The sequence below is a fragment of the Lepidochelys kempii genome, chromosome 10 (assembly GCF_965140285.1).
Source record: "Lepidochelys kempii isolate rLepKem1 chromosome 10, rLepKem1.hap1, whole genome shotgun sequence".
NCBI lineage: Eukaryota > Metazoa > Chordata > Testudines > Cheloniidae > Lepidochelys > Lepidochelys kempii.
In genome coordinates this window covers 67,791,103-67,818,344 of record NC_136389.1, presented here as the reverse complement: position 1 = coordinate 67,818,344, position 27,242 = coordinate 67,791,103, and the positions used below count along the sequence as shown (strand labels likewise).

General features: G+C 40.0%; 1 protein-coding gene across 5 annotated transcripts in view; it reads right to left on the bottom strand.

Annotated features, from left to right (window-relative positions):
* The window catches only part of ADAMTSL3 (ADAMTS like 3), a 279,327-nt gene that overhangs the window by 72,746 nt on the left and 179,339 nt on the right, over positions 1-27,242 (bottom strand). For all 5 annotated transcript variants that reach the window (XM_073304072.2, XM_073304073.2, XM_073304071.2 and 2 more), the window contains exons 8-12: positions 20,984-21,058; positions 11,381-11,538; positions 7,484-7,595; positions 3,928-4,066; positions 1,943-1,993 (exon numbers count right to left, since the gene is read on the bottom strand). In XM_073304072.2, the coding sequence (XP_073160173.1) occupies positions 1,943-1,993; positions 3,928-4,066; positions 7,484-7,595; positions 11,381-11,538; positions 20,984-21,058 (535 nt within the window). The remainder of the gene's footprint in view (positions 1-1,942; positions 1,994-3,927; positions 4,067-7,483; positions 7,596-11,380; positions 11,539-20,983; positions 21,059-27,242) is intronic.

Below are 27,242 nucleotides of genomic sequence, written 5' to 3'. Positions count from 1 at the left end.
CAGTGTGCATTGTGACTTTCTCACAACTTCCTCATTTGAATGAGAAAATGGTGGTGAATGCCACAGGATTGCAAAGCAGCCCTCCACGTGGCCTTTGTATTACATGGGAGGTGATTGCTGCTCAAGAAAAGCGAGCCAGTAAAGCTTTGGTGAAGAGCATCTACAGCACTTTGTTTTATGCCTGTTATGTGTGAACAGCCGGGCTCAGCACTTGAACAGGTAAAAAGCAGAATTAATGTGGAGTATGTGCAACAACTTTACAGGCAACAAGCACAGAGTGTATATATGTGAGAATTGCTGCAGTATTTAGCTCCTGACTGGGCCAGATTCACCAGCTGGTGCAAGAATGTGCAAAGCGGCCAGGTGTTTCCACCATCGCCCTCTTCTAGTTCTGTTAGAGAAGGGCAGCTTTCTTCTCCCACTGAAGCGCTTTAAGAGCGCTCCCAGTGAAGGCTAGAGCAGCAATACATTGAATCAGCCTGCCTTGTTCTCGCCCCTTCCTTAAGCAATGCCACCAACTTTTGGGTGTATGCTTGCTGCTCGCTGGTCTCTGAGTAGATGGGGTGATCATGACTGCTTTAAACCAACAAAACTAACACAGCCCGCAGTGAGATTTCACACATGGGGACTAGGCCAGTGTCTGCTGGCACAGACCTGGAGTGATGTGAGCCCTTATCTGCAGTTCTTAATGCTTGAAATGAGAGCAGCTGCCCATGACTTCACCCTCCTTATGATCTCCTTCACCATGGACAGTGCTGTACAGACTCTATAGGCATAGTGCAGCACAGAAGGGAAACGGAACCTTAATTTCAACTGGTTTCCTGAGCCACTCAGAACACAAAGCATTGATATAAAGAAATTGTGTTGAGGTCAACACAGAGAAATCTGCAGTCTGGCAGCAGAAGGAAGAGAGGAAAGGGGAAAAGATAGGAGCAGGATAATTGCAAAACTCCAGTACTAAGCCACAGGAGAAAACATCTCCACCTATCTGACACAGCCAAAAAACATCAGAGAGCAGCATATCCTCTGCTGTGTAAATTGTCAAGTCAATGGAGCTATGATAATTTACACCAGTTGATGGAATCCAAAGAGTTCCACTCAGTCAAGTGAGTCTGCAAGTTCACTCTTCTCCCACCATATTCAGAAAAATATATTTTTAATTTTAGCTTTTCATTAAACAATTGACCAAATCCTCAGATGGTGTAAATCTGCTTACCTCCACTGACTACACGGATTTAAACCAGCTGCAGATCTGACCCAGTGTTTTTAAATTGAAGTCCCTAAGTTCTTTATAAAAAAAACCATCTAGCATGTTTCAGAGTAGCATTAAATTAATTTTCTGACCATCTCAGGTGAAACAATGCTCTCAAACCACTTAGGTAATGAAGAAGCACAGAAAATTCCATATCGGCAAAGCACTAAAGCAGTGTGTATATGAACAAACAGCATGTAGGAATAAACAACAAAAAGAACAGAAGAGCAATATATTTTAACAAGCAAAGAATTCATTCCCAGAGTGCCACATTACATGAATAGTTACACTGAATGCATGCATTTTTTATTAATCAAACCAAAATATACCTTCACAGAAAAAAATGAATAAATACATGAATTTTAGAGGAAATTTTAACAGACTATTACTTCTGCACTAAACAGTTATGCACTTAGCAGGTTTTTGTTGCAGTAACAGAGGGCCCAATCCTGCAATGCTTTACTTAGGAATAGTCCCATTCAAGTCACTCACATGCACAGTGTTTGCAGGATTGAGCCCAAGATCTACTCTCTTCTGTATAACTTGGAAGATCAACTACTACGATAGTATGCAAAGACAGTAGATAATGTTCTAAACTATACAGTGATTTGAGTCTTTGTATCTGAATCTTGAATTCCCACGGAAATCTCATCCTAATGCTGACCTACATGTTTTAGTCCCCATACATACCGAGGAAGAGGCTGGAAGTGATCATAGGGCATGATTTCTTTAAATCCATCACTGTCAATAAAAGAAATATGGCATCATTATTTCTCATATCCGAGATGGTATTTGCTCTACATGTTATGCACAATCATATTTAAAAGTGAACAAATCCCACCATGAGATCAGGAAATGTGAGACCAACTACAGGATCTTCCTGTGGAACAAGCTGACCCATTATGTACCCATCATTTCTGAAGATGCTGGAAACGCTCTATTAACTCCTTAATTCATTCCACAAAAATGGAAAAAGCAATTTCTCCTCAAAAGGCAGTGAATGACCATTAAACAGTTCTACGTAATCCTCCTGTGTGTGACTCCTCCCAGGTTGTGCCACTTCCCCGGGATGCACAGTCATTTCTTAACAAAGAAATGGACACCACAGAGAAATCTGTAATGAAGGGATCCGTGGAAGGTGCATGCAGCTGAAAAAATGCATGATAAGGGTTCAATCTATGGAGGTGCTGAGCACTTCCTGGAAGGTGCTCAGCACCCTCAACTGCTGCTTACTTGAATTACAGAAGTTGCTCAGCACCTAGCAGGAGTAGGCTCCGAGGTTAAGGGAAGGTCTATTCCTCAGGTCTGCAAGGAGAAGTGAAATAGGACATTATTTCCCCTCATCCCCTGGTCTGTCTTTGTAGGGTAAATCTGTATAGCAAGAGCTCATAATTTCTACTTTTTTACCTGTCGTGCTCCCACAGCTTTTTCAGATATACTGTATTAAAATCTTGCCATTCTATCAACTAGCATTTTCGAAAAGAACTTTTAAAGTCTGTGCATCTATACTTAGCAGAGGTCACAATCAATGATTATATTTAACACGGATTAAAGGAAATGGACAGGTTAGCTATAGGAAATGAAATCTATTCAGAGTGTTTCCTCCTTTTCTTATATATAACTCTAGTCCAGCCAGATGGCATATTAATGTGAGGTTCTGGGACCTGACACTGTGAAGTATTTTAAGATACTTCAGCAGAGCCAGGAAACCTCACCAGACAATCCAAAAGTAAGTTAGTTTTAAATACCACTGTGCAATTCAATACAGTTTATGTATACTGTAGCCTTTATAATTTGGCAATAATATTCAGTGGTATTTGCACCAGAAGTACCTTTATTTGAATTGATTTTTTCTGACTATCTTGTAACTTTAAAAAATATCCCCCCAAAACTTTAAATATTATGTGACCAATTGTAGAGTGAAAATGGCGAATGAAATTTTTATACCAGACAGATGGACAAACCAGAATAAACCACGTGCAAAAACTTCATGCTGAATGAGGAATGGAGCTACTACCTGCCTTTAATGGGAAATCCTGAATAACATATGACAGCATCGATAAATCCAAAAGCAGACATACAGTCCCTCATGTTCACATAATCCTACAAAATGTGTGCACTGGTGCCATAGGGTATGTCTACACCACAATCGGGAGGCACCAGTACAGCCTGTGTAGACACATCCAAGCTAACTTTGATTAAGGTAGCTTGCTAAAAATAGTGATGTTGCCACAGCGGCCCAGGCAAGCTATCTGAGTACAACTTCACCTGGGACCATAGGCACATATTCGGGGGGGCTAGTCCATACTGTTGTTTGTGCCACAGCAGCCATACTGCTATGTGTAGTGAGCTAGTTCAACCAAAGCTAGCTTGAATATTTCTGCATGTGCTGTTCTGATGGCAGGGTAGACATATCCATAGAGCTCAGCAAGAAATCTGCAGCAAAGGTAGGCCACGAACAAAAACAAATGGACTATTGAAACCACCTCTGTGTAAGATTGAGAAGTGCTCCAAGTCTGTTCGTGTTGGTGCAAATGCCAGACTTTCTTTAATGTCCTGAACAATTAAAATTAAGCAGTCCTGAAGATCAAAGTGTGTCAAAAGTCAAATAAATATGGTTACTTGCTCCTTAGTAACTAAAAATACCATCCCACTTGCATATTTGTCATACAAACCTAGAAGGACAGGGATCCATGTTGCATTCCTTTAGTTTAGGCTTTGGTTTCTTATTTTCTGGGTAGTAGTGACAGTAGTGATCAGGAACAACTCGCTTCAAACGAATATCCACACATTCAGCAGAGTTAAGTTGATAACCTAACATGGGAGCAAAAGATGAACATGCTAATGCTTGTGATGAAGGAAGATAAATTCAAACGGCTTTCTTTTCTCAAATACTAAACTATACATCCAGTTAAATACAGTGATTTTTGTGGGTTTTTTTTTTAAATAAGGAAACGCTGGGGTTTTTTTAAATAAGGAAATGCTGTACTCGGACATATAGGGCCAGATCTTCAGTCAGCAACTGAAGTCAAGGAAGCTATATCAATTAACATCAACTGAGAGTCTGGCCCTTTGTTCCGGGAGTGTTTTAGGAAGACACTCAAAATAACAAATTTTTAACAGATGCAGTTATACACCTACTAGGACACCTCACTGGTCACTTTCTTGAGGTGCACAATTGGATGGCCGTGTTGTACGTCCACATTTATAAAATCCACACAGAAGTGTTTACTGAGTGCACTACTGAGAGGTGTATTAGGTGGTCATGTGTGGTATGAAAAATACTTAAAACAGAAAGCCAGAGGAATTGGAGATGAGGTCCAAAGACATTGTTAAGTTAAACTTTAGAAAACAAAGAAATATTTTCAAGAACATTCCTAGTTAAAGAGCCAAGAAAAGAAAACCTGAAGTAACTACTTGGTGCAAATATCTGCATAAAAGGACTGGTTAACAGAAAAGATCTGAGTTTAATAAACCACTAGGTTGCTTTCTTGGCTAAGAAAAAAAAGCTTATTCACAGGAATTGTCTTTCACTGAAACAGAGAAGACAAGAAGGATGTTCTGGTATGTGCTAAAAAAGAAAAAGGATGAAACCACAAGAATGAAAATCCAAATAGAGTCAATAAACTAATAACATAACTGTGTCTACTGAAAATGCTGAAGTATCATATAGCAATAGCTTCACTTATGTGTCTCTTGGCCGATCCAAAGTGTCATCATGCATGAGAGTGATAATCATAAAGAAAAATGAAGCAGTTCCAGCACCTTAAGCATGCATGTGCCAGTTCTTGTAAGCACCCAGCAGACCAAGAAGAATTACCAGCTGCAAAGAAAATTCAGGTTTTTAAAACTTTCCTGTTTATTTGTATTTGTTTGTACAAATACAACCACACCTCTCCTCTCTGCACTCCCGAGACTCTCCCTCACCCACACAGAGATTACAGAACTGAATGTGGAGTGATCCAACTGAGACATGATATCCTGGTGAACAGCTGATTCTAATTTTTTGTTGCATGGAACTTTTTCTATCTGAAATGTCTGAGTCATTTTAGTGCTGGTGAAAGAGCTCAGACAGCATCTGGAGACCAAATCTTCGAGAAGATAATAGGTTCAGGCTGGGCAGCAGCAGTGCAAGTTTCCCCAGTAACATACAGCCCTCAACACTGCCGCTGTCTGGGGTCAGTGTGTAGCTTAGTCTCCAGGCTCATTTATTTACTGGCCTTTCTCTCAGGACTGCCAACAAGAACACCAAGCTTTGTTGATAAAGATGGTGTGATTTCCTAATAAGGACATCCATCCACAAGGAATTGCACTGAAGCTACCAGCTAATTTCAAAGAGAATAAGCAGCCATTAGATAGTAATAATTTTTCAAGACAACACTCTCTTAGATTGGATTTGAGCCATCAACCTAGAAGGGAAGATGTCCATTGAGCTATCCAGTGTTTGCAATGCTCACAATAAAAAATATTATACTGTACACTTCTTCCCCTGTGAGGAACATCAGGGAAAAACACTTAGGCTTGCAATTCTACTTCTTTGACAATACCATCCCACAGGATTAGCATTCACATTTCAAATGAGGGTCATGTTTCAGAGGGCCAAAAAATCTTCTGAGATAGAGGAGTTTCCCACCATGACTCTGGCTAGAGGCATGGGACCTAGGAATAGTAATTGTGAGTGTATGTTATTTCCATTTTTTATGGTGGGGAAACTGAGGCACAAAGAGATGTTGTGACTGGTCTGAGACAGCTGCAAAGAGAACCAGACTCTTCACTTGTACTTTAAGCACTTGACAAGGCTCTCTTATTTTTTTAACAAACACACGAGCCATTCTTTGAAAAACAGCATTTTAATGGGTCCTGCAATAGTGGGGTAATTATTTAGACTATTTTGATTTTTTTAGTCTATATGAATAATACTAGTGTAGTCTCTAAGAGAATGAGTATAGGAGTGTTACTATCAGACTCCCCTGGAGAACTTCCCTGTATCAGATGAATCTGCACCGGTGTAAAACAGGTATAGGTTGTATAATCATTTCCTATGCCAACTACTTCTCCAACCACCACCTCTGCATAAGGAGAAGATAGCCTTGCACTTGTGATGTCCTGAGGCAGGAGGAGAGGGGGATGGTGGAACTGAACTATCTTAATCCCCTGGTTGTATAAATTGTGGAGTTTAAACTAGCAGTGGAAGTTGGAGTAGGCCCCCTGCTGGTCTGACTTTCACCAGGACCAACCTGCTGGGGTTCAGAGTGCCATACAGGGGTCACTGCAGCTACCACTGTCTACATCATCCACTTGTAGTGGAGAATCAGGGGCAAAGCAAATAAAATTGTAGTCAAGTGAATAAGCTTTAAAAGTGGATCTCAAACACTGTGCTATTTCTTTTGCATCACTCCATTTCTATCCCTCACTCTTTCTTCTTTCCCAGCTTTTTATTGTCTATAATGTTCCTGTCTTTCCAGGTGGTTCCACTAGAAACTCTGATGTTACCTTTGACCCTCAATGTCCTCTCTCCATACACATTTCTCATGTTGCTAAATATTAGAAATTTCGCCTTCTAAACACTTCACATATCCACAAGTTTCATATTTTTGATACAGCAAAAATACTGCCCATGTGCCTCTATTTCTGCAAAGATGAGTATGCTAGTTTGTCAAAAAACCTCTGTTTGGCCACTTCACTTGGTCCAATACCATGCACCAAGTCTACAGTGTTTTGCCTCATTGTTCACCTACCTCATCTCTCTTTTCTTCACTCCACCGACTTTCCTATCTATTAGCACCGCTCTAACATTCTCACTCTAACATTTAAATTTATAGCCAGAAATGCCTCCTTCCTCCCTTCTCGCTCTTAATCTCTATCTTCCCATTTGATCTCTTTGTTCATCTTCCTGTGATCTTCATACTGCTATCCATTTTTTCTCACTTCTAGCCCCACATCACTCCGACTCTCCTCTCTTTATTTTTCTGAATCTCTTTCTCATAAGGTAATTCATTATCTGTACACTGACATTTGATAGTATGTAAAACAATAAAATATGACTAATATGTTTATATTAACTGCAGCTATTACCTTGTACTCAGTCACTTATTTATCTGAACAACCACCAACGTGCAAAGCGGCATAACCTTATTTAACTGATTTAAAAAATGACACTGTATGAAAGTTATAAATCAGCCATGTATAATCCACAGTTGTAAACACTCTTGAGCCACAGCCATTACTTACCTCCTCCACATGTTACAGTACACGGGAAGAACTCTGTCTGTCTCCACTGATGACTTATGGGTTGATAGAAAAAGAACTGAACCACACTGTCTTTTGGGGCAGTATACCTGGTCTAAAGAGATTTCCATTACAACACATTTGTATACTGTATGCCAATATTCATGACATTTCACAACATAACTCATATGTAATAATAATGCAGAGAGCTATTTGGCAATAAGGCAGAAAACCACACAGAAATCTGGAGCAATACAAACAGAAGTTTCTAATAATCAAACATTTGCATGTTGCCTTTTTCAAATTATTCTCCTGTAATTATGTAACAGTGCTGAGAAGCCCCTCTGGCGATTTTTCTTCCCTGGCTGGCCAAGCTCCTGGGATGTGCCCTGCTGCTTTATAGCATTATAGGCTACATTTTCAAAATTCCGTGGCGAATATATGGGTCTAGAACTTGAACTGAATATGGGGCATACAGATCAGGTTCAGATAAGACATTGATCAAATTGGATGTGCACACAATATCTGAGGTGTAAAATATTGTGCATTAGTGTATTTCTACAACATGCAAAACCAATGGCCTGCATCGAAGTGGAGTTAGGACATAGGATCATTTGGCCTCAGTGTTGTTGTAGCTGTATTGGTCCCAGGATATGAGAGAGAGACCTGAAGAAGAGTTCTGTGGCGCTTGAAACCCTGTCTCTTTCATGAACAGAAGTTGGTCCCATAAAAGATACTACCTTGTAAGACCATTTGTCATTTTCAATGGAAAAAAACTATGAGTACCTTCCTTTGGGTACACGCAAATTATTGATATTTTTGTGCACTTTTAATAGCTGCACAGAGTCAGCCTGTGACCTGGGCAGATCAATAACTAATAACCTGGTATAATCAGCACTTGGATGGGCAACTCCAAAGGGTACATCTATGCTTGATAAAAGACCCATGGCATGGCTGTGGCTGTCCTGCATCAGCTGACGGGCTTGCGGGGCTCAGGCTGTAGGGCTATAAAACTGCACAAGGTGGGAGCCCACACATCTACACTGCAATTTTTAGCCCACGCTCTGCAAGCTCAAATCAGCTGACCCACGCTCTGAGAATTGGTGCTGGGGTTTTTATTGCAATGTAAAGATACCCGAAGGGAAACCTGGGGTGCTGCCGAAAGTGAGGCTGTTGCTTCAGGAAGTGGCAATCGTCCCTTTGATTTAATACTGAACCAATGCTACATCGTTTTGCCAGGGAGCATTGCAACACCATCTGTTGGATTACATTCAGAACAGAGATCCTGGTTGCTTGGGTCATTAATGATCCCATGATGCTTTACGCTACAGTAAGGCTGTTAGCCCCAGAGTCTGGCCAAATTTCAGTTTGGCTCGTTATATTCTGCCCATCTAAATTACTTCCGCAGCTTTAGTTAGACAGAATTTCTCCTTCCCTTTGCTTCCTAAACTCTATTGTTGTGTTTGCTGCATGCTGTAAAACAGCTTCTACTTTCTACCCTAAAGTAGGTAAAAGAACATCTATATATAATTTGTACTGTACTTTGGCATCTTGGGGATGAAGTGTGCCCTATAAATGTAAGACATTATTTATAAATTAAAACATGACAGGCTCCAGTCATTCGCCTTAGCTACTAAATGCTTTTCTAGGGCTTCATTAGAAAGATTAGAATGCTGAGTCCTATCTGGGCCCATATCCACACAGGAATAATACCTACAGGATCTTCACAAAGAAATGAAAGTGTCAAGCTAATAGGAGTCAGGCTTTGTCACCAACAGTGAGAGCTAAATTATCTATCCCCATTTGAGCAACAGTCTTATTTGAAAAGTAGCTTTAAAAAAAAATAAATCACAATTTTGTTCTGCTGTCAAGGACGGAGGCTGGGAAATTTCAGTGCAGGGACCCTGACTGTAGAACGGGCTTCCCTTGCATGATCCACCAAAGACAGAGTTTAAAAATCTTCAGAGCATGGAAGAAGGCACATCTTTCATATTAGACATTTGTTTGATTATGGATGATGTTTCCTGGGGAAAATCTTAATTTTTATGTTGGTGGATAGTTTAATGTAAACACTGTTTGGTTTTTTTCAGAGGTGCATATGCCATTGTGATTAGTGCATAAAAAATCATAGTAATAACAATAAAAATAATTGGAAGCCATAAATGAACTGTATTAAAGCTTAGTAATTTTCCTTCCCTCCTGGGAGTTACGTGTTATGCACCTAGAACTTTTGGCATCGTCTTCAAAGAAAACATTATTTTAAACTCAGAAAGGCATTTCATTCCTTATATATATTACCCAAAATGGGAGAGAAAATTTCCAGGAACCAATCAGCCAATGGCAACTTATACAGAAATTATTTGAGGGTGCAGTGAAAGAAAACAATTCAGAAAAAAGAACAAACATTTTTCAGTGTATCTTAAATTTGGAATGTTTTAATAGTTAGGGAGACAAGGCGAGTGAGGCAATATCTTTTATTTACTTCACCCACCTTGTCTCTCTAATATTCTGGGATAAACATGGCTACATCATCACTGCATCCTATTAATAATTAGGATTATTTACCTTGCAATTAACTCAACCTAGACAAGCATAGAGCTCAAACCACTACAGAGAGGAAATGTTTAGAAATGCTAATAACTTCCATTTTCAAAACGGGCAATTAAAATCAGAGTCCATAAAAATACAGGCCCGTATGTTTGAGCATACCAAATAGGAATGTACAAATAATGCATGTGCAAATATGTACATACATTTATCACCATCTTCATAGTCCCCTGCTTGACCCAATATTTATTAGAAGGCATGCTTTCACCCAGTGCACAAAGGCCCATAGAATGTTCTTTACATTTAATTCCTGTAGGAAAAACCTCGCCCACACTCGTAAAAATGTAGTCTTTAATCTCCTGATTTGCACCGACCTGAATTTGTAAATCTGATGATTCTGGGAATCTTCAGACACAAAATTCAGTCTCTTAAGAGAATGAAGCTAGGATTGTTTCATATTATTTTGGGGGAGGGGAAACTCACCAATCCTGCAGTTTCTTTATTAACTTGAATTATCTCATATCAGGGCTATAACATGGCTTTGAAATGAAATCATGTGAAATTCACTAGTTTCAAGTGAATTTCACTTTGAGAATTTAAGTTTATTCAAACTTTTAAATTTAAAACAAAAACTAATATGTGTGCTCCCTGATACCTCCCTTCTCTTCCCTTCCCTTGTGAGATAAGCAGGCCCTAGAAAGCTAAAAAGATTAGACCCAACTAACCTGCTTCTTCCAGTTCATCTCAGTCTTGCCTTTCTGATATCTGTATGCACCATTCAATCCCCCCTTTTAATATACATATATCTACTTTTAAGATAGAGCACTAAATTCACCACCAGAGTGAATGCCAGAAAAAGTGTTTACAGCATTTTGTGCCATTGTAAATAATGGTGGAGATCCTTAGGAATGGACAAGGTTCCCATAATGACTGGAAGAAATTAGTTGCATCTTTCCTTGTGTGAAAACTGTGTGTAAAATCCTTCACCATTCTCAGTGGCTTATTCAAAGCTGATAAGGTTCTGACTCTGCAATCAATCAGGTTTGTGCACACAGACTGCTGCACTTATGCAGACCTCCACTGAAGTCAATGGAAATACATACAGGAGTGTGCCCATGCGGATCTGACTGACGTATCAAGGCCGTATCAAGGACGTATCAAGTTCAGTGCTATATGCAGTGGTCCATTAGAACAAACATATAAAGAACAAGGGAATATACAAATTGCCTTGTAACTATAGCACAGTTGCATACACTTAAGTATAACATCTTCACTCGCCTTTGCTTTACGTCCCAATATACTTCAAATATATTGGCAGACACAGCTTACAGCATGCCTAAACACATATCCTACCTTGATAATGAAATCTGCTCCCAGAGGTCCTTGAATTTTTATAGTTTCTCTATCCAAACTCTTCTGAAATTCAACAGTTGTGTTTTCTACGATAAATATTCCAGGGACATTAAAGCTGTGTTCTCCCTGGTCTCCCTGCAGTGTCTTTGACTCAATAACTAACAAATAAAACATATAATTGATTAGGTCAAACAGAGTATATTTTTTATTTTCAAGTAAGTCAGAAAGCAATTTGAACAAATCATGACTTGCAAGAAGGAGTAGGTGTGTGCATAGGAAAATTGCATGAGCAGAGAACACTTCAGCTTTTGTGTTGTAGGATGATATATACATTCATGAAGTAGTTCGCTCAGCATTCTTTGGACACAATAATTATCTGCCTGATCATGCCATTCTTTTACATGGGATATAAAGAGAAGTACTGTTAATACCATTTAACACAAATCAATTGCCTCAATATTATGTATTAAGCGATAGATTCAGTGTGACAAACTGCAGGTGTTGATACAAACATTTACATCTTGAAGTTTCCACTATCAATGGACAACCACCTCAATATCTTTACCCTTCTAAGCATCTGAAAGCCATAACATAATTCTGAATATTTACTATGTTAACAAAGAGTTAGGCGAGTAGGGATGTCATATTCTTGGAACAGGTGATGATAAAAACCCTTCCACTGCTATTTTGCATTCTTTAGAAACAGAGTAAGCCAGTAAGCTACAATTTCCAAAATACAGAAAAAACTCCCACATATTGACTGTCCTATGTTGTCCGACACTGGATGAAAAAGATATTAAGGAAGGAAAACTTCTGGGCACCCCATAACATGGTACGTGCCAGTGCTGAAAGGTAATATTGAATGCATGCGTTGGAATCAGGGGTTGGCTACGCTCTTATTGAAGGGGTGTTTCAGAGTAAGGCATGGTCTATGCACAGATTTTGTATTGCATAACTATGTCAGTTATGGAAGTGATTTATAATGAAATAGTTATACCAGAACAACCCCTATCATTGATGCAGTTATACTAGTTTAAGGTGCCTTATACCAGTAAAGTTTATTCCTCTTCCCATACTGGAATAGCTATACCAGTATAAGAACCTTTATGAAGTTACCTTTATGTCCATATGTGGGGAAGCTGTACTACCTTATATATAGCATTACAGTTAAAGCAATACAAATTGTGTGTGTAGACAAGCCACAAGAGATCAGACTGGAGGAATTAAGGGATCTTAATTAAGTCATTTCTCCCTACTATCTTCTTTAAAATGACTTTGGATTAATCACCTCTCAGTTTTTTCTGTCCAAAGTGCCAACTTCTCTCCTCCACTCCGAACATCTTAAAGGATAAAGCAATTATTTTGCAACATAGAAATTTGTGTTTTTTTCAAGAAATATGCAAAGGACAATTGATGTTCCTAAACCACATTTTTGTCACATATTTGTACATTTGATGGAGTGCCTATTTCCTTTCTTTAGTGACCTAAGTTTATTAGTGAAAGTAGGCCCTTAACCAGGCTAGAAGGGTCCTGTCAAAAGCGTCCTTTCAGTCCAGTTATGACAGAGGAAAAGTAGTCGTCATAGGAAAGGGCAAATTGGTGGACAATGAATGTTTCAGGGAAAAGAAAAGGCAATTGTTTAACGATTAGTAACTGAATTTATATAATTCACTCCTCAGCACTCATGAGTTGGTTTATCAGCCCACCGAACAATTAAGAGTATCAGCAGCAAAGGGACTATGGGTCAGTGTAGTTGAGGACCTGTCTTCATAATCTCCGACACTGAATGTCTTCTGTAAAGTGTCTCCCATAATGCCTGGTGAAGGTGCTACTACAAGCCCAAGCTAGAGTCTTACAAAATATCCAGGAAGAAGAGCATTTGCAAGAGTCAACTGAGAAATCTGGATAAGGTACAGTGGACCAAATCCATCACTGGTCCACTGAAAGCAGTGGAGTTAGAACAGGAAATAATTTGGCTCACTACATCTAGACAGTAAAAATAAAAATATTTGCTTTAAGGGATACAGTTAATTAGTTTAGATTTCTTTAAAAAGAATTGACATCATTTAAATAGCTTTTTGAGCCATTCTAAGCCTTAATGAGATAATAGAATCTGCCCTTTTGGAGACTTGGTGGACATGCAAACAAAGCTTCAAGACTTACTTTGAAATAGATGTTAAGATCTATGTTTACTTTGTGGGTTAGCAGAAATGTTTTATATGATAAAAATTATGAAAATAATTTTTTTAAAAGGCCTCTTGGTGACAAGAGCCTATACCCTTCACGAAGAAATGTAGTTTATATGCCACAGTAAATATACTAACTCTTCCCAATCTGGAGCCTTGGATTAAAATCCTGAATAAATCCCAAAATGAAATAAGTGTCGAGAAATTAACCTATTTCTTAATTTACTAGTTAAAAAAATCCCTTTGATTCATAGCCATTTTCAGATTCTGTTTTAGAAAGACCTGGGAATGCAGTGGTGTCTAGGTGAGGAATGAAGTACATAGACAGAACCGTGTAAGGAGATTTTTTTTAAATCAGAGCCTATAGCATGATTGAGTCACACAACTTCCCATAAGTCACACAGAAATGGCAAAAAAAAAAAAAAAAAAAAGGGATGGATAATAAAAAGGATACTTTACAAAATACATACCTATGTTCAAGAGGGATTAAAGGTAGCTTGTTAAGGCACTTTAAAATATTACCAGATCCAAGCATTTTGGTTAAAGTTTTCTTCAATATGGATATAGACAGGGTCTGATCCTGCTCCCACTGAAGTGGTTTGAGTTTTGCCATTTACTTCAAAAAGAGCAGGAACAGACCCTTAATTCCTAATCCCATTACTGAAATAAGATCCAAGAGTGTTAAATTACTCTCAGAGACTGTACAGGAGCAAGGAAAGCTGAAATTATGCTAAAATTGCCTTAAAATACAGGGTTATATTAAATTAAATTTTAAAAGGTTAGTCTAAAATACTGGCATTTTACAGGTTGTGGAATTTTGATGGCTATCTAGGCACAAGGCAGGAAAGTGTTGTCATTTGGTGCAATAAATTCTGTACTGTATCATACAATAAAACTTTTTGTTACTGTACTTATTATACTCAAATTATTTAAAGAGTTACTATTTTGCTCATACTTACCCTGATCATGTGACCAGCATTGTCTCAGGGGAGTTTCCTGCAGAAGTCAAACTTCTAAAACCAAGCTAGGAGTTGACTAATAGACTAGCTGTAAATTTCAACTTAATTTCTGTGGCAGTGATGCTCTTGGACTGTTAACACTAGAGAATTACCTAGATCATAAATAAAAGTAAGGAAAATGGCTATTGGACACTCCTTTTCACGTAAGAGATGCATTCCTGAAGCAGCCTCTCTCATTTTCTAATCTCTTTTTAGACTCAAAAGTAGCTTCTTGTATCCCTAACCAAAAAAGGAGACATACAGTTGTCACTTTAGAAGAAGCAGTCATATCCTTGAACAACTACACGTGTAAAACTGTATAAAATCTGTATTAATCTAACCAGTGCCCACCAAATGCTTTCTAAAGATTGTATTCTACTCTTCTAATGGATAGAACAGTGAGGGTATCCTGTACATGCTTTGATAGAAATTTCAGTAAAAGAAACTCCTCCAAAAAACAATTCCAGCATGGTCATGGGTTAGAAATGTAGCATGAAGTTGAATATAATTATTTTGAGAGCCATCAAAAAAGTGATCAGAAATTAAAAAGCCCCATTTTCTAAGCAATTACAACCAGGAAGAGATAAGAAATAACCACAGAGAGATCAACAAATATTTTATAATACTTTAACTCTTATTTCAGTTTCTCTCTCATGTCTTTTCCCAGCTATTATTTTTATTTGAGTATTTTTCCTATAATTTCGGGAAAAGACTGTGTGCCACAGGCTTCAGAGATACTGGTACATTTTGAGGTTCACTTCTGCTAAGAAAAAGACAAAAACCTATTTATGGGTAGCAGTGACTTTTTTATTTTTCAGGAACTGAGTACATGGCTACACTAGAGAAATTCATTAAGGGAAATTGCTGAGCACTTGCAACTCTTGATCTAGTCAATGGGAACTGCAGGTGTTTAGCACCTCTCAGAATCAGGCCTTAGAAGAGCATAAAAAAAGACACCCGAGTATCAGAGAAAGACGTGAGACACCTGAAGGTTAATCCATCCAAGGAGCTGAGCCAAATCAGTATGTTAACGTTTCCAGTCTCTGAGCTTTTCTTAATAAAGTAATTAAACACAATTTACAAAAAAGGTCAAATGGAGAATACTGGCTAGGAACTGACAATCCCGAAAATACAGTGGGTCAAATTCATCCTTGGTGCAATGCCAGCAAATGTAATTAAAGTCTACAGAGCTACACCAGAGAGGAATTCAATGTGTTTAACAATTTGTAAGATACAGCTGTGCAGAGACAGTCTGTATTTCAGGGGCAGGTCTCTGCTGAACTTAGAACTAGCTACTCAGATTTTCCAAGGAAATGTGTCACCCAGTGAGATGAAGAAGTGTTCCACAGCACAATAGATAACCTTTGCTGCAATATATTCTCACTCAGCCTAAGCCACTGCTTGTCATCTTAAGCATCCCATACAGAGTAAAATCAAACAACTGACGTAACATTATAACATTACCTCTGAAAACACTTAGGTAAAACACTGAGGATTTTTTTTTTCAGGCTACCATCTAGGCATCTGGAAATATCTACAAATAACCTTCCAGGGGCTTCAGCAAATGGCTCTCTGAAAAACAAATATTTAGAATAGCCCTACATTTACCACTCACATCTAGAGAGCTGTGTGTATGTATATAAAGTTACTACCCACATAGACTTCGATTGTGAACCCCCTATTCCTATTGGGGAACAATTACCTGCCCAAGTGCTCCCACTGATTTCAATACAGTAAGTAACTGCTAGCTGAGAAAGGAGTCCACAGGGAATGGTAGGAAAAGAGTTCACCAAACACGCACCCAAAACTCAGAAGAACTCTGAGCCCTGTGCTCCTGCAGAAGTGGGAAGCTATACCTCCAGAGCATGCTCCCCCAGCCCTGACCCATGGAGCCTTTCAGGGTGGGGAGCGGAGAGTTCTAACTTCAGAGAGTCAGATGGGGTAGGAAACCCAGCTGGGCTCCTACAGATTCTCTCCTTGACAAACCTCTGAGGAAAGCAGTCCAAGTTTATATAGGCTAAGGCTGAGTTAACCTGTTTTGGTGCCTTAAGGGTTTTATCAAGTATGCTGAGGACCCAGGGCTGTACTATCTTGTGCTGTTTCCCCCTTCACACCGTAGAACCTCTCTTTCCAGAGGGGAATTTGTGGGGCTAGCTGTGGTTGTGGGATCCCCTGGAAAAATGGCTCCCTGTGCTTTCAGAAGCAGGCTACAGCCCTTAGGGCTCAGCAGCACAGGAGCCAGTACTGATCAGCAGCTCTGCAGTGGCTTGGGACGTTCACAAGGAAGCTCTGTGTGGATCTCCCATCTTCTGCGTAGATATTAGGAGAATATGTTGGTTAAATAGGGGGAAATCCATAAGTGATGGCTATTCCATGCCCAACGTAAGGATGCGCAGGAAATTCTACATGTTAAATTAATGGAGTTTCCTCTCCTCTGCATAGACTATTCTCACATGGGGGAAATGGGACCCTGGAATAAAAGCAGCTATTCTTTTCCAATTATAAACTGCACACTACTTCTTTTAATACTAGCCAAGAACAAAAACAAATATTTGTATGTATGGCTAAATACTTAATAGTTCAACTAATGCAAGTAGCATAATCTAAAGTAGAAATCTACATAAGGGGGAAAAGATACAGCATCTTTCAGTTTCTTCTAGTTAAGCTCACTCTCCCAAAGTTCATGAACTCAGTTATCTAGCATTAGCCACTTGTAAAAATATTAGCTTCTGGTTTTCCTGTTTCTTCTGCAGGAGGATTATTTTCAGAGGACTCTCTGTCTTTCTTTTGATTCTAAAGCTCTTTAAACAACTATTAGAAAACCCATAATTTATTCCAAAACAAAACAAAAAATGTTATTTCATAAACCAATCAGGTGCAAAGTGACAATGCTGTTGCCTGTTGCATTATTCACAAAAGGCGGGCATTAAAAAGTGAGGCTATGAGAACTGTAAGCTCCCGGGAACAGGGACTAGGGTTTCTTATGTGTTGCATCCGATGAAGTGAGCTGTAGCTCACGAAAGCTTATGCTCAAATAAATTGGTTAGTCTCTAAGGTGCCACAAGTACTCCTTTTCTTTATGTGTTAGTAAAGAGACTAGTGAAATGGAGTCCCCTCCTGATTGCTTCATAATATGTCATACATCTTAAACTATTCACAAAATAAACAAAAAAAGTGGACTCTTTCCAGCATGCTTGGATACCGACAGAAAACCAATTTTGTGGAGCACTTTTTTGTTTGAAATTTGCTACCTGCTACATGAAAGACCAAATTTTAGTCTATGAATCACCATGACAGCTGTGCTATTCTGGGACAATGCAGATCACAGAGACCAGGATGAAACATGTGAAAGCTGGGGCATAGCATTCTCTGTCAAGGAGACCCAGCTGTGGAACTATCTTCTAGAGGAGATCAGGCAAATCCAAAGTCTGATCATCTTTATAAAATGCTGCAACGCCTTCTTCTTTGAGAAAGTCTTTCCACCATAAGTGGCAATCACAATTCAAAACCCCCTTTCATTCCCAAACCTCTCACAATTCTTTTCCTCTCCCCTCTCTGCACAAAAATGTACCCCAAACAGAGTTCTGACTCCCTAAAAGGGAGAAATGCCAGACTCTATGAAGTCCACTAGAAACATGGCTACTGCTATTGATTTTACATAGAAGGCGCTCAGACACTCTGACATGGGTGGCAATAAAACTGAGAGAGAGAGAGAGAATCTACCCCAAAACAAACCGACAAAAGAGCCTCAAATAACAGAACAGTGTCTGGTATTTTAAATAAGTCTTCCTAAAATTCTACCCATAAGTATGCGAACACACTCCCATTGAAGTCAATAGAGTTGCATGAGAATAACAGAGTAGCATTTGGCTCTGTCATTAAGTGACCTTTACAACATCAACACACTTCAGTCACAGGAGGGGGTCAGGCAGATTGTTCAGTAGCATATTTCCAAGTGTCTCTACTGTAAAGATTTGACCACAGAGTGAGAAAAATTGTTGTTTCTGCCCAGCACTCACTTTTTTCACTTTTGTCATATTTAAGATTATAAGTGAAATGAATGTGGAGTGTGAGCTAATGGTTTAAATGTGTCTGACCCCTCCCAGATTTGCAGAGGGATTGGTTGGGGAGAGGGTAAGAGGAAAAAAAGTAGCCTCCCTTAAGCTTTCTACCCCAAAGGTATGTCTAGACTGCAGCTGGGAGTGTGCTTCTCAGCATGAGTAGACAGACACTGGCTAGCTCAACTGGAGCTAGTGTGCTAAAAATAGCAATGTAGCTGGGGAACATTGGCTCCACTGGATTCATTGAAGCTGAGGCAACAATCAGCTCCCTTCTACAAGTACTAACAACTAAAACAGGCTAAAACAAAATCAGAGAACAATAGTTCTGCTATGAACTAATCATGATCACTGCATTAAATAGCTCTTGCAACATTTTAAAAAAGCAATATCATTTATGTTGACAGAAGTTTCTGTTTTGTAGACAGTATGGGAGGAAGAATAGCTTATTTTATACATTCATGAAACCTTTCGAAGTTACACTCAGGGGTTACATTAATGTTCTCAGCTGCAAAATTTAAACCTAATGTCATTTGAAGTCTTTTAAATAAAACCATGATGACATTGTCTTAGACCAGTGGTTCCCAAACTTGTTCTGCTGCTTGTGCAGGGAAAGCCCCTGGCAGGCCAGGCCGGTTTGTTTGCCTGCCATGTCCGCAGATTCGGCCGATCACGGCTCCCACTGGCCATGGTTCGCTGCTCCAGGCCAATTGGAGCTGCTGGAAGCGGCAGCCAGTATGTCCCTCAGCCCACGCCGCTTCCAGCAGCTCCCATTGGCCTAGAGCAGCGAACCGCGGCCAGTGGGAGCTGCGATCGGCCAAACCTGCCGACGTGGCAGGTAAACAAACCAGTCTGGCCCGCCAGGGCTTTCCCTGCACAAACAGCGGAACCACTGTCTTCGAAGAAACGCATGATACACGGAGGCAAAATATGTTTAATTCTCACTGTTTACACTTCTCACAGAAATAGAAGTCCTTTTAATGATCATGATTCAGACTAATAGCCCTAAAATATTTTAATTTCACTAATAAAATATTGTTTGAAATATCAGATTAAAAAGTTTATTTCATTGTCTGCGGGGATGTTCACACTTTCCATTTAAATGATAAGTTCGATATGGAAAAACTGCTCATTTGTAAAGAAATGAATTCTAAGTAATAACCACAAATGTAACCAAGAGCCACCCGGAAAACATTTGAAAATAAATGCTTCACAAAGGCACCAAACTCTTGATGAAAGGTGGGAAACACACACAAAGATTTTATACATCAGTTAGAGAGGAAGTACCACACACCTGCATCAACTGTTTGGGGAACCTGTTGAGGTCGGTGGTGAAAGAGGGACAGCCACAGTAGCAAGTGAGGGAGACACTAGGTAGCTTCTCCTCCTGGGAGTCTCTGGCACCCACTGGCCAGCTGTGGGAGAGGGTGCTTATTTGGCCAGTGTTCCCCATTTCCCAGGATTAAACCCGGTGCGGGAGCCACGTGGAGTCTCCTTTGGCTTTGTTCCAGGATAGGCTTTTTGTAAGTTACTTTACTAGTTTTCTTTGCATTCTTTAACTTTGCTCAGACTTTGTTTTTTCATTTATTTATTTTACTGAGCAGCAGATTTAGGGATGTGACACTGCTCATACACTTAGAGTTAAGCATGTGCTTAAGTGCTTTGATGAATCAAGGGCAGAATGCTCAACACCTTTTGCAGGATCAAGCCCTCAAAACTCCATGGTCAGTCATTCTTTGGCCTCTATGCTAAGACTGCCAAGAGAGGTACCTATTAATCCCAGTTGTAATAATGGTAGGTTTTGTAACACATATCCATGGGGAACTAGTCTGAGATCACGTTACTCATTTCACAGAGGCCATGGAACCCATTTTGGGTCATTATCAGCCTTTTCTGGGTTTGAACTGGTGACTTGGGCTCTAAATCCGATTACCAGTCGTCTCTCTCTCTCTCTCAAAGATCTGTAAATAGTGCCTATTACTGGTGTATATAAGTGTGGTTGATCTAAATCCCATTCAGTCCTCCACTGAACACAGTTTTGATGGAAGTTTTTCCAAGTCTCGTGAACAGTGTACTTTATTTTAGATACTCTATACAAGAATTCTTGTATAGTTCAGCATTATAAAGAAACCAAAACTACACATATATTCATACCATTGTGATTTTTAAACCAACTTCTTTGAAAACAAGCCAAAATCAATGTAATGTTAATGTTCTGTATGAACAATTTGGGTTGAAAATTAAAAAGGGGAAGAGGAATCAAGGCTTTGACCTTGCCAAAACACTTCAAGTTGGATGCACTCAGATAAAAGTTTCTGGTTTTATTCTCTGTCTAGTAATAATATATAAAACTGTTCATACCAAGGTGTGCTGGTCCTTTCAGTGTAAGTCTCACACTGCGGCTCCCATGAGGTATAGCAATCACAATTTCTTCCCCTAGGAAAATTAAGAAACTGTTTTAGAAATCATCTTGCACCAGGGAATTATCACATCACATAACTAGACTGAAAACTGTCAAATGTGTCTCAGAAAATATTTAACAGGTTCCACAATTTTTCTATTAAAAATAATGTGTTATTTTATTAAGTATAATACACCAAGTCTGTTTGCTGAGCTATGCAGCTATTAAGACCTACATATGGACTTGTAAATCTTTCCTGCTATTGGTAAATTATTTTCTATTAACAAAAACAACTAAAATGTCAGTAGTACATTAAGTACATATTTATACTTTGTTGTCCTAGTTTTATTTCCTAATCACTGGACAGACTTAAGGGATTTGCTAAGTTGTGTTTCCCCTGGCAAACCTTACATACCCCCAGCTGTTCAGTTTCATTTTGCCCACACCTCATTTCCTAGAGCAGGTCACAACTTTAATAAGTGGTAGGATTTACAGGAAATAAATCATCTACATAACACTAACCCTTAACCAATTACAGACCAGTTAAGAGAAAATTATAACAAGGTCTGCTTGTAACTTGCAATATAAGATCATTCCTTCCAGGAACAGTCCCAAGTTAAAACTATAAACCAAACCAGCATCAAACAGGACAATCCAACAGAAAAAAGCTTTTGTTTGCCTGAAATACCCCTTAACAATAATCACACTTAACACATATATAACTATTTTTATCTGTAGATCTCGGGGGGGCTTTACAAAGGTGGGTGGGTCTTACTACCTCCATTTTATAGATGGGAAACCTGTGATTTACCCAAGGTCCAATGGCAAACCAGTGGAGAAGCCAACAGACCATGGGGTCTAATAATTCTGGATACTGGGCCTCTCCACTCCATCATGTGCCACACCAAAGAAGGAGGAAGAGTCAGTGTGCAAAAGGGATCAACACTGTCCTGAGTTTTAAACCCCCATAGGTTCTGGAAGGGAGGGGGATGATGCCACAGAGACCTGACAGCCCCTAGACCTTGCCCCTTTCCACATCCATCATGTTCCAATCCAAACATCATAAAGCCGCAAACCCATTTCTGCACAGATCAACCACATTGGCCAATATCTACCCAGAGACACTCTCTGCAGACACATCCCATACAGGTTAATCTGTCCTTTAAATTACCTACAATAACACCCAGGTGCTATTAGGTTGCATTGAAGTAGGTTTCTACATCAGAAGTCCATGAAAAAATGTAGAGAGAGATGGAAGATAGACTAATCCTACTTTCATTTAATTCAATAGGAAGTTTGCCATTTGATTCAATATAAACAGCGTCAGGCCCTCAGAAAGTTAAAAATAATGTAGCTGAGGCTAAAGGAATGGTGAATATCTGATAAGGCTTGCTAGCCCAGTGCCTTGAGAGACCAAAAAAACATAACTTTTCTTTCGCAAAAGAAGAACAAATCCTGCAAAGTTATCACAAAACCATGAACATAATGTAGGATAAACACATTTTACATTTCTCCTAGCAAACTGCCCTGGTATTGCCAAATACCCAGAGGAACAGTAAAGTCTCATATTCAATCACTCGATTCTGTAGATAAGTCTACCCTTATGCTATGTGTTTGATGAGATGGATTTCACTGTAGTGGGTTCAAGAAAATAATGGTAACTATTCACTGAAGTTCAGTGGTACATTGCTTCAGAAACACTCACACAGTATTTTGAGAATATTTGGGTTATAATTTTTACCTAAAATAATTGAAGAATTTTTTCTTTCCATGTGAAACGAGGCCTTTTTACAGTAGATGCTAAATTATCAGTTTCGGGTTTACCTCTCCTTAGCATAAAGTATAAAATGCTTCCAAATGTTCAGGATACTTCAAGCAAACACTGCAATTATTTTCTTCTGAAATAATCACCTTCTTACATTACAGTTTTTATATTTCCAATCTCTAGGAAGGTTATTTAAATATAACCATTTATTTTGGACATAATGAAATGTGATCCTTATTAATTTCATATATAAGTATTCCATCAGCGTGCAAAATACTACAGTCAGAACCATAATACAGCTAAGGAGCCCTGGAAAACACATTAACTACTCAGCCACTTAATATCTCTTTGCTTCTTGGTTTTTCATCAACTGAATTGCAATCAATAGCCAAAAGGTAATGAATGACTATACCTTTAAATACAATGAAATAACTGCTGAATTCGGGACTAGGCATTACGGTGATACAAATAATAAACAAACAATAATAAGAGCCCTCCAGCATTAGAAACAAGACAGGTTTCCAGGGGCCTGTCTGACCCCACTTAATCGATGACTCTACCTCTCCTTGTAAGCCAAACAGACCCTGGTCAGGGCACACAGCCTCTAAGAAGGGTTTGATCCTGGAAAGCACTGAGCACCCTGAGCCACTGGTTTCAGTGAGACTTTGGGCGTAATCTGTGAAGTGCTTCAAAGTGGCAAATTTGTAGGGTTGTGTGCTAGGGGTGACTATAACTCTGGTCTTTTAAGAGGGTCAAGGGCCGATCACAGGGTGACACTGGCCCTAAGAGGGAAGAGGCCAGTGCACCTGTGACTGGTCAGCTGACCCCAACTGGGGCTCAGAAGACGGTCTGGGGGCCCTAGAAAGGAGGATACCTGGTTAGTCAGAGACCTAGCAAATCACAGCGTGAGGGAACCAGGAAGGGGCAGGTGAGAGGTGCTTGCAACCCAAAGGAGAGAGAAGCAGCAAGGAAGACCTGCCAGGAGTTACTTGGCAGAGGCTGAGTTTGGAAGCAGAGCTGTAACTGAGTTGGAGGAGTTTGGAGAAAGCTGTTGGTAAAAACTGACCAAAGCTGGGGACCCCTGATTAGGAGGCGGCTTGGGCAGTGGCCCCAAGGTAAAGGGGAAGATCCAGCTTGGTCACAAGAAGCCAACTCTGGAAGCAAGAGGGTTGTTGCAGGAGGGTGGATCCCCTGAACAGGGGTATGACTCCCAGGCAGGGAGGTTTGCGGGAGTGGAACCATGCAGGATGAGCAGGCCTGAAGCCTTGAGTGAAGGGCACTGGGAAGACTGGTCAATCTCAGTCAGGGAGTCCTAGAGAGTGGTGCCCTGGATCAGAGGCCAAAGGAACTGAGAACAAGTGCTGCTATTGACTCTTGCTGGTGATGTCTGTGGAGAGAGGAACAGGAAAAAGGTTTCTTTACTGTGGCTACTGGAAGTTGGTTTTACTACAAGGTTTGGGGGAAGTATTGCACTGGTGCATGTGAATAAATTATGCCCAGAGGCAGGCTTTGTATCAGACACAAAGAAATAATGTTCCTTTGCACTGGCCGTGGAAAGGGGAAACTAAGACAGGCACGCTTGTCATGCTGCGGCCTGCTGAAGGAGGGTGCTCCAGGCGAAGCCACCCTATGACTTCTGCCATTCTGCCCCCACTTCACTAGTCTAGTTCAATCAAGTAATCCTGAAAGCTCCTGTTTCACATTCCTTCAGCAGAACCTCCGGCATATTCCACACTTGCTGCAATGTTCCCTGGTATGGCCCAAAGTTCTGGTGGGGGTGCTCAGTTTGCTAGCATGCTACTTGGGAAGGCTGGCACCACAACAGGACTTTGCTTGCCTCGTGGGAGACAAAGTGGGCATACACAACAATGTGTTGGACCAGCCCAGCCACTACTGCTGCTCAAAACAATATTTCCAGCTGCCAAAGAAAAACTGAGGAGTTTGAAAATGGGACACTCCCAGAGGCAATGATGAGCTGAGACTGCATTCAGAAACTCAGGCAAATGTTCACTCTTACCAGCAACAGAGGCAAATTTCAGGATAAGCAAGGACCATCAGTGTTACTGTGGCGAATGCAGGGAAAGAACATGATGCTGCTTCTCTGCTGGGCCTGAGCTACTCCTGGAAATCACTGGGCCAAGCGTAATGCTTGTATGCACAAACAGGGCTCCTTTTCCTGGAGTTGGAAGCCTTCCTACACCAGTGGTTGCCCTGTATCCAGCCAACAAATGAATTAGTTAGAGAAGGCCCTCAGGAAATGGGCTCATTATAAGTGGCTTCCCAATTCATATTATGATCATGGACAATAATGCTGGCAAGGCATAGCAGTGTGAGCTTTTGGATTGTAAGCTCTCTGGGGACAGGACCATCTTTTGTGTTCTGGGTTTATACAGTACTTAGCACAATGGAGTCCGGGGCTATGACTAGGGCTCCTAGGCACTACAGTAACATTAATAATGGAGGGGATGAGCGGATATGGAAAGAGCTAGCCTAGGTAGCTCCACATCAACCGAGAATTCCCCATGCCATGGGAATCCTTAGCTACCTCTGCCTTTAGGGGAGCTTTATATCAGTGCAAAGGGAACTTAGCATGAGCCAAGATCTGGCCCCAAATCTAACAATTTAAAAAGTCTCTGGTTCTCACTGTAAAGTACATACTCCACATGCTTACTGGAACACGAGCCCTTGTATTTCCAAAGTGGTGTGCAGTGGTTTTTCAGTGGCACAGTTCCCATTAAATCAATGGGACTCCTACTGTTAAAAGCATACAAACGCCTATAAAAATTTAAGAGGAAGTGGCTACTCCAGGTTCTGTACTTAGAGATTCCAAAACCATTTTTATACTATTTCTGTATCTTTGAAGGTTAATTAGTAGCTTTTCTCTACAGCTGAAAATCAAATGAGCCAAAAATCATAACACTACCATGCACGAAAGCTGGAAAGAAATGCCTGGCATTAGGTCACCACCGTTCCCATTAAAAACCAAGGCGCACATGACTAGCATCTTGTATCTCCTGCCTGAGACTGCTTATTTTATGGACTCCTGTTTTTTTAAAGTCATCATTATCCTGCATCTTGCTGTGTTGGAGTAATATTCCACCTTCTGTCGTAGCTCAAGGACTGGTCATGATCCTCTGTCAAATATCTCAAACACACACAACATTCAGATGCACGTAATAAATTTGGCACTCACTTTTCAGCATATTGGATCACTTCAATTTTAGATGATAATTTAAGATGATCCTGTGGGAGTTTGGACATTGGATTTCAGAAAGAGCCTCAGCGACAGTAAGATCACACCCAGATTCCCCTAGGACTGAAAATGGGGGAGCCACATTCCTGAGTCCCCTCTGAGACTGTTATGCAAATACAAGTGAGAACCTAAAATACATCCTTATCTTCATCAGCTTCCCAATATATGTGATGGAACAATGTAGTCTCTCTCCTGTCTAATTATAAAGCAGACTTACAAAAGGCTCCTAGAATATTCATGCTCTCCTGGAATGCTTTCCAAAGGGAGTTGCATGAAACACTCTTATTACAAACTTGAAGACTGGGGCAGAGAAAGGGTGGCATGACACAATGCAGTAAAGCTGCTCAATTTAAGTTGGTCCAGCCCAGCATAGTTAAAAGTTAAATACATTGTGAGTGGAAAAGTGAACTCACTACAGGCTTGTCTACAGAGGAAGCTAGTGTTGTAAATTTAAAGCACAGCAGCTATTTGGCACTAACTCCCTATGTGGACACTCATATTCCCACACTAAAAATGCCTTTGTGCCATTTAGCCTAGTTCACTTCAACGTGTACTAAAGCTAAACTGCAAAAAGGTTCTCTCAGCGTAGAATAAGGAAGTGCCCACACGCGGAGTTCATGAGTAGCTACTGGACTTCAAAATCACAGCCTAGCTTTTTCATGCTAACTTTCTGTGCAGACAAGCCTTAACATTGAAACATTTATGGCAAGTTTTATAAAATAAAAAGGATAATGAATCATTAGAGAGAGGAAAAAAATCAGCTGAGACTGGTGCCACTCAAGACGATGAAATACCAGTTGCTGACACTTCTTCTAAGCTAATGTTGGATCTCCAAGCAGAATCCCCAGAGATGTCCTAGAGTAGGGGATGGGGTGAAATTACATAAATCACAGAATAGCACCAACATTTGGGAATGCTGTTATATTTGCGTAGCCTGCGGCAGAAGCTTAAGTTATTGTAGCTTTAGGGTATTTGTTAGGATACAGCCTTTGAGTCAAACACATATGACTGGTTTAAGGCAAAAACCAAGATGATTCTCATGCTGCCTTTGGACAGTGACTAGACTGTTGAATAGTTGCTGAAATTATTAAAAATATTGTTCCTATAAAGGACACTAGATAAATGAAACTCCATAACTCCTATGAGCTCATGAATGGAAGCTCTAATGTCACTAGCAATGACTCCACATCAAGTAAGGCAT